The following is an 8,030-nucleotide window of genomic DNA, read 5'->3' as shown; positions in this document are numbered from 1 at the left end:
TACTCACTGAGCACACTGGGGCTTTCTAGGATGCATTCAAGGACCTGAATAAGTTGGCTGAGGATCTGCTCTCCAGCGGGACTTTCAATGTTGACCAGATTGAGGAGAAAAGGGATAGTGTCAACAAGCGCTTCCTGGATGTCCAGGACCTGGCAGCTGCTCACCATGAAAAACTGAAAGAGGCCTATGCCTTGTTCCAGTTCTTCCAGGACCTAGATGATGAGGATTCCTGGATAGTGTATGTATACCAACTCACAGTGTGTGGATAATCCAGCGAGTAGATAATTCACCACATTTATTCCAATATATGCCGAAATGAAATATTCAATTGTTTCTTGAGTTTGATATTACTGCTTCATGCTTGTCTCAGCCTAAAATTAACATTGGTTTTATTTTTTCTAAATTGCCTCACTGGTTGCAGCAAGAAAGAAACAGATGTGGAGGAAGTCAGGAGGGGTTCACATACATGCAGGAAACAATCAAGAAGCCACATATGTTTGTTCTAGATAGTTCATAGAATGATGTAATACTCACTGAGACAACTGGGTATTTACAGCTTACCCAGCTGATCAGATTATTGTCATTATTTTTTCTATATCCAGTGTATCCCATATGGCACTAAATTGGACACAAGACAGATAACATTACAGAGTATCTGCCATGGTTTCAATACTAATTCTATTTTTGTTGTAAAAATATGATTGATGAAATCTTAGCAAATTAATTATTTTCCCATCTTTCCAATTATCCTGCTTTGTTATGTTTTTTCTTCTATAAATCTGTTCATTATTATGAGAAATCAATGAATTGGTATATCTAGGACAACAAATAAGACATTTTAAAAACCTTTTTAGTAGTCATAAGATGGAATAATCTTGTCTGTGTAGTCTTTGACTATGTTTCATGGTAATATTCCAATATTTTACACTCAGAAGCATCTCCTCTGCCATGACTCCTATAATATCAGCTTTTTATAACCATTTTAGATTAATTTATTACTGATATTAATAGAGAAAAATAATAAAAACCATGAAGGTTATACACAATTTTCACTTTTTTAGAAAAAGAAAGACATTAGTATATATTCTGGATCAAAAAAAGAGAAGATACACAGGTGGCCAGGTAAAGGAACTAAAGGGAAGGCGGTTACAGCTGTGCATAGGGTGATCAAAATGTTATTTTCATTTGTATTGACATAAGTCAGAAGCTTTTCTGAAAGCCTCTGCCACTAATTATCTTTTTGGCTATTAGCACCCGGGTGTTCCAAAATTTATGACTTCCCCTACTCCCAGTCACACACACGTTCTTAAAAAGCCATCGCTCTAGGGTACCTCAGATATCTAAACTCCAAATCTCTGTTTTCTTCCTTGGTCCCAGGGAGAAGTTAATACGAGTGAGTTCCCAGGACTATGGCAGGGATCTGCAGGGTGTTGAGAACCTACTGAAGAAGCACAGACGCCTAGAGGAGGAGTTAGGGGCACATGAGCCTGCCATCCAGGTACGAATAGAATGTAAGACCTGCAAAGACAGAAATTAATATTAGCCCCTCATGTTACAGATAAACAATAGAGCACTACAAAGTGTGAAAGTAGATGGCCAGATTATAGAGACTCACAGAACTCACAAGTGTTCCTTTCTCTTGCACATTTATCTCCTATAAATAGAATAATCCTGGACAGGAACCCATGCTCTTCCCTGGAAGGAGTACTTCGAGACTCCTGGGCAGTTACTGATAATTGGGATACAGGTTGAGACATCTAACAAAGCTGTACTTGAACCACATGGGAAGAAGGCAACTCTGGGTCTGACCTGGCAGCAGGATCACCTTGTGACCATGAATGAAGAATCTATAAAGCAGATCATGCAGAGTATTCTAGTGCAAGTGCTGGGATATTTGCAAGGATATTTGGGAACGTTTGGCATTGTAGATCTTGCTGCCACTTTCATCATTCACCCAGGATTCGGGATCATCCCAAGTCCCATGGAGTTTTTAAATGAACTGGAATGTTGTAAGAGCTAGATACCTTATCAGAGGACTGGGCTAAAGGTGGGGTAATGTGACATGGACGGGGTGTGTTTTTCAGAATGTGCTGGACATGGCAGAGAGGCTAAAAGACAAGGCTGCTGTGGGGCAAGAGGAGATCCAGTTGCGACTGGCTCAGTTTGTTCAGCACTGGGAGCAGCTCAAAGAGTTGGCCAAGTCTCGGTGAGTGGGAAATGCAAAGCCCCATCCCCTTCCGGGATTTTGGGTATTAGTCTGGTGTTGGTAGGACACCTAAGTGCCTGCTTAGTGTGGACTGCTCTCCCCAACTACCCATCTGTCTCCTATGTTCCTGCTCAAATGCCAAATCCACCATGAAGCTGTCTTCCACCTACCTCAGGCACAGTGATGGTTGCCTTTGTTCTAAAGAGGTACAGTGATGATGTCCTCTGTTCTACCTTTCTCCTTCACTTACATGCAGCTGTCTTTATCATTGCTTCTCCTCCATACAAGGTTATTAGCCACATATATGTTATCTTTTATCTCTCCAGTTTTAATATTATACATAGTTCTTAGTAATAAGTGAATTAAGTAGTATTTTCTCTCTTAGAGGCATACAGCCAATTTGAGCCACGTAGCTGTACAGCTAAATATAACAATTTTGCTCTATAATTCCCTGCCTTTTGCCAGTCGGAAGGCATTTCTCCCTGGAGAATAAGAGGGAGTTTCTGGAACTTTGTAGCGCCTTCAGCATACAAAGAAGAAGGCAATACTCAGAGTAGAAAGACACTGACTCACTGCTCATATTCTCCAACCCTGAAGTCTTAGAATTTATTTTTGTTTGGGCAGAGTTTTCTTCAACAAAGTTTCCTAGAGAGGAAATGATGCTACAAGATGAACTTCTAGGACAAGAGTCTTCTCCATTTCACGAGAGATTTGCGCCGTTGACCAGCAGGTGCATATCATATTGTGCTTGGGCCAGTTCAGCTGTGGCTGCCTTAGAATAAGCTGGTCTGCTTGGATGAGATTGCACCACCCTGCTGTGCTACTGCTGCTTGTTGCTTTGTTCTTATTCTTATTGGGGCTTACCACCCTGCTGTAGAGGGCTTCAGTTGGAAGAGTCCCTAGAATACTTGTAATTCATGGAGAACGCTGAGGAAGAGGGAGCTTGGATCAGTGAAAAGGAAGCCATGGCTGTCCGAGGGGATTCTGGAGACACACTGGCTGCTACTCAGGTGAGAAACAGGCAGAATGGATTCATTTTCCTTTCTCTAATTTGGATTTTTTATTAAGTAATCAGTGTTTTCACCTGTAAAATTAGAATCTTTCTTCTGGTAGGAGGGGAAAATGAGGAAAATATGGATAATTCTGTCAGTTTTAATGATGAAAATTTAAGATCTGCAGATGTAAGTGTGACTTGTCTGAGGTCGTGGAACTGATCAGGTGTGAAGGGAGGACTTGCGTCTGGATCCCATGATCTGTACCTGTCAATGAGTCAAAAATGTCATGGTTAAAGGCTTTTCCTTATAGGTTACATTTCGTATGGGTTATAGATTTTCTGAAGATTCCCTCAAATATCAATGTTACATTGATTTAAAAAGTAAATTCTTATGTCTGGATGTTGGTTGCAATTTCTACAAAATAAAATTTTAAGAGAAAGGCCTACTAGACAGAATAATTCCATAGCTTATACCCTTTAAAATGCAGGATTGTCTTTCCCAACAATGAAATGGACAAGTGCTTAGTGTGATCTTGAGTTAATATGGATTTTTGACAGCTTTTAAGAGAGTGACTACCAAACAATCATGTTCTTTGGGCCTTCAGAACTGTACCTAGTAACTTTAAAAATTGGGAAATTACCAAAATATATTTGTGGAGATTAATTTGCTTTTATGTGACGAAACAAGGAATGACTTAGACTTACTTGCTTGACTGCAATTTGTGCCTTGTAATTAGTAGCACCTCATTATTTTCCTCTCATTAGCCCCTAAGAACTACCATTCCACTCTCTTTGATTCTATGAATCTGACTACATCACATAAGTGGAACCAGGCTGTGTTTATCTTTCTATAACTGACTTATTTCACTTAGCACAATGTTCTCATGGTACATCCACGTTATCACATATTGCAGAATTGTTGCATATCTGTTGATGGACATTCAGGTTGTTTCCACATCTAGGCTACTGTGAATAGTGCTGCAATGGTGCTAATATCTTGTTGAGATCCTGATTTCAGTAGGGTTATTGGATTATGCAGTAGTCCTATTTTCAAAATTTTGAAGAATGTTTATGATGGTTTCCATAGCAGCTGTGCCATTTTGCATTTTCCACTTTGCATTCTTTAATAATATTTGTCTTTTGTTTTTGTTAATATCTATACTGATATCTTATTCTTTTTCAAGATTGAGGTAATATCTTATTCCTTTTCAAGATTGGTTTGGGTATGTTTGGTCTTTTCTGACTTCATATGAATTTTAGAGTTAATTTTTCAATTTCTGTAAAAATAGTCATTGGGACTTTGATAAGGTCTGCATTCAATCTATAGATAAACCTACATAGTATTGACACTTTAACAATATTAATTATTGCAACTTATGAACACATGTCTTTTTATTTGTTTATGTCTTCTGTAATTTTGTTCATCAATTTTATGCAATTTCCGGCATATGAGATTTTCACCTTCTTGGTTAAATGTATTTTTAAACTGTATTTTTTTTTTATAAGATTGTAAAAAGAATTGCATTCTTGACTTCTTTTTCAAATAGTTTATTGTTAGGATATAGATAGGTAACTGATTTTTTTTGTATTGATTTCTATCCTGTAACTTTACTGATTAGTTTATTAGTTCTAACAGTTTTTTATGGAGTCTTTAGACTTTTCTATATATAAGAATACATCATTTGCAAACAAAGACAATTTAACTTTTTTCTTTCTGATTTAGTTGCATCTTATTTATTTTTCTAGCCTTTATTTTTCACTTTTTCTGGTTTGAGATCAAGTAAACTTATCGATGTTATGTACCCTCCTCCTCAGCAGTGTCCTGCTACTAACAATTCCTTTCTTATAGTATTATGATAAATGTCCAGGATCCACTTATGAGTGACTATATGTGATATTCAGATCTTTGTCTGACTAGGATTCCCAGTACCATGTTAAATAGAAGTAGTGTGATTGGACATCCTTGCAGTGTTCCTGATCTTAGAGAAAAATTTTTCAGTTACACACCATTAAATATGATGTTACCTGTGGGCTTTTTATATATGAATTTTATCATGTTGAGGTTATATCCCTCTGTTCCTAGTTTGCTGGTAGATTTTATCATGAAAGGATGCTTACTCTGCATCTATTGATATGATTATTTTTATATTTTATTGTGTTTATATGATGTATCAGATTTATTGATTTGCATATGTCGAACCATCCTTGCACCTCAGGGGTAAATTCTGCTTTTTCATAGTGTATGATTCTTTTAATGTGCTGCTAGATTCAGTTTTCTAGTATTTCAGAGAAGATTTTTGCATCTATACTCATCAAGGATATTAGCCTGTTTTTTGTTTGTTTGTTTCTTGTGGTGTCTTTTTCTAGCTTTAGTAATGCTGGTAGTTATTAAAGGTGTTTAAAAATATTCCCTCCCCTTTCGTTGTTTGGAAGAGTTGAGAAGGATTGACATTAATTATTAAAATGCTTGATTGAATTCACCAGTGAAGCCTTCTAGTCCTGGGTTTTTCTTTGTTGAGAAATTTCTGACTTCTGATTCAATCTCTATATTAATTATAGTACTGTGTAGACTTTCTATTTCCTCATGAGTTAGTCTTGGCAAGTTGTAGGTTTCTAAGAATTTATTCATTTATTCTAGGTTATTTAGTTTGTTGACTACAATAGTTTATAGTAGTTTCTTATTATCCCTTTTATTTCTGTGGCATTGGTTCTAATATACTTTCTATTGTTTCTGAATTCATTATTTGGAAATAGAAAGTGAAGTATCAACAAGACTTTATTTCATGCGGTATATATACAAAAACATGGGTAATTTGGGATTCTAATCTTACACAGTAAATTGCCTTTTCAATATCCATTTACATTTCTACAGAACAATAAAATATAGTACTGTTACAAAAATATTTATTTTTATTTTAAAGATATGGGGTACAATTCAGGATAACTGATCACTGTATGGGTAAAGTTTGGGCCTCCCTTTGATCCCCACTTTTTCTGGTTTGAGATCAAGTAACCTTATCGATGTTATGTACCCTCCTCCTCAGCAGTGTCCTGCTACTAACAATTCCTTTCTTATAGTATTATGATAAATGTCCAGGATCCACTTATGAGTGACTATATGTGATATTCAGATCTTTGTTTCTTTAATAGATCACTGAGAATTATAGGTTCAAAATCTATCCAAGTTGCTGCAAAATTCATAATTTTGTCCTTCTTTATGGCTGCATAATATTCCATCGTGTATATACCACATTTTTTAATCCAGTCCACTTTCAATGCACAGTTGGTTCCACGCTTTTACTATTGTGAATAATGCAGCAATAAACGTATAGAGTAATTTGAATTCTTTTGGGCATATTCCCAGACATGGGATTGCTTGGTCATATGAAAGGTTGATATTTAGATCTTTTAAGAATCTCCATAGTGTTTTCCACAGAGGTTGTACTAGTTTTCATTCCTACCAACAGTGCAGAAGCGTTCCCTTTTCACTGCATCCTCTCCAGCAACTGTTGTTTTTTGAGTTATTGATGATGGCTATCCTGACTGGAATTTGGTGGTATCTCCGTGTGGTTTTAATTTGCATTTCTTTGATGATTAGTGAGGCAGAGCATTTTTTCAGGTATATGTTGGCTACTCGTATATCTTCTTCTGCAAAGTGTCTGTTCATATCTTTTGCCCACTTTTTAATCCAGCTGTTTATTTTTTTCTTTTCAGCACATTTGAGTTCCCTGTAGATCCTGGAAGTTAAGCCTCTGTCAGATATACAGTTGGCAATTTTTTCCCCTTTTTGTAGGCTGTCTCCCCACTCTCTTGATGTTTTCTTTTGCTTTGCGGAAGCTTTTCAGTTTGATGAGGTTCCACTTGTCCATCTTATTTCTTATGGTATGAGCATTAGGGATTTTGCTCAGGAATTGGTTGCCTCTTCCAATTTCTGTAAGGGTACCTCCTGTGTTTTCTAAGATTCTTATAGTTCTAGGTTTTACTTTTAGGTCTTTGATCCATTTAGAGTTTATTTTTGTGTATGGTAATAGGTAGGGATCCTGTTTCAATCGTCTACACGTGGCCAGTCAGTTTTCCCAACATCATTTACTAAATAGGTTTCTCCTCTCCCCAGTGGTTGTTGGTGGAGGCTTTGTCGAAGATGAGTTGGTTGAGAAATTGAGGTTTTGCTTCCAGAATCTCTATTCTGTTCCATTGATCTATATGCGCGTTCTTTTACCAATACCAGTGGATCTTAAAGTCTCGGAATGTGATACTTCCTGATAGCTATAAAATATAATGCAGCCCATCTTGTCTTAAAATGAGTAATCATCTTACTTTAGTGCCTCATAATATCATATATTGAATATTATTTTATTTTTAAACTATGACTTTGAAAAAGGTATATTAATCATAGAAATTCTGTTTCTTTCTTTAACCTGGGTTATTGTGTTGTTTAGAAAAAAAATGATGGGGTGCTTTTGTAATATGACTGAGAGAGGCTAAGGCAGCAGTTAGAGCAGTGGTCATGGAGGGACAGCCATGGTGATGGTGATGGTGATGTGGACTGGTACAGATACTTTTCAGGAAGATACAAAATAAGACAGAGAAATACTACTCTTTATGCTTCATCCTCACTTCTCTTTCCATTCTGCCAGCTACACAGACATCATATTTCCAGAAAGCAATCAAAGGCAGTGAAGACTTGCAGTAATATTTCAAGATAGAAATGTGTTCTCCTTGCTCCCTCTTTAGGTTCACTTCTTAGTTTAGAATGTTCTTGATAGTTAATATTTTTCTGCTGTACACAATTTTTCATGGAATTATATTAATCTCAATATGGAAAAATCC

General features: G+C 36.6%; 1 protein-coding gene across 1 annotated transcript in view; it reads left to right on the top strand.

The window, feature by feature from the left end:
* Positions 1-3,123: 3,123 nt before the first annotated feature.
* LOC103253409 (spectrin alpha chain, erythrocytic 1-like) overlaps positions 3,124-8,030 on the top strand; it is a gene marked incomplete at its 3' end in the record, with an annotated part of 12,103 nt that continues 7,196 nt past the window's right edge. Inside the window, exon 1 of the mRNA XM_008051729.1 lies at positions 3,124-3,216. Coding sequence (XP_008049920.1) covers positions 3,124-3,216 — 93 coding nt within the window. The remainder of the gene's footprint in view (positions 3,217-8,030) is intronic.

The sequence above is a fragment of the Carlito syrichta genome, unplaced genomic scaffold (assembly GCF_000164805.1).
Source record: "Carlito syrichta isolate Samal-C Ts95f unplaced genomic scaffold, Tarsius_syrichta-2.0.1 Scaffold228136, whole genome shotgun sequence".
Classification (NCBI taxonomy): Eukaryota; Metazoa; Chordata; class Mammalia; order Primates; family Tarsiidae; genus Carlito; species Carlito syrichta.
The sequence above is the reverse complement of the archived record's forward strand: the minus strand, read 5'-3'. Positions and strand labels throughout refer to the sequence as shown.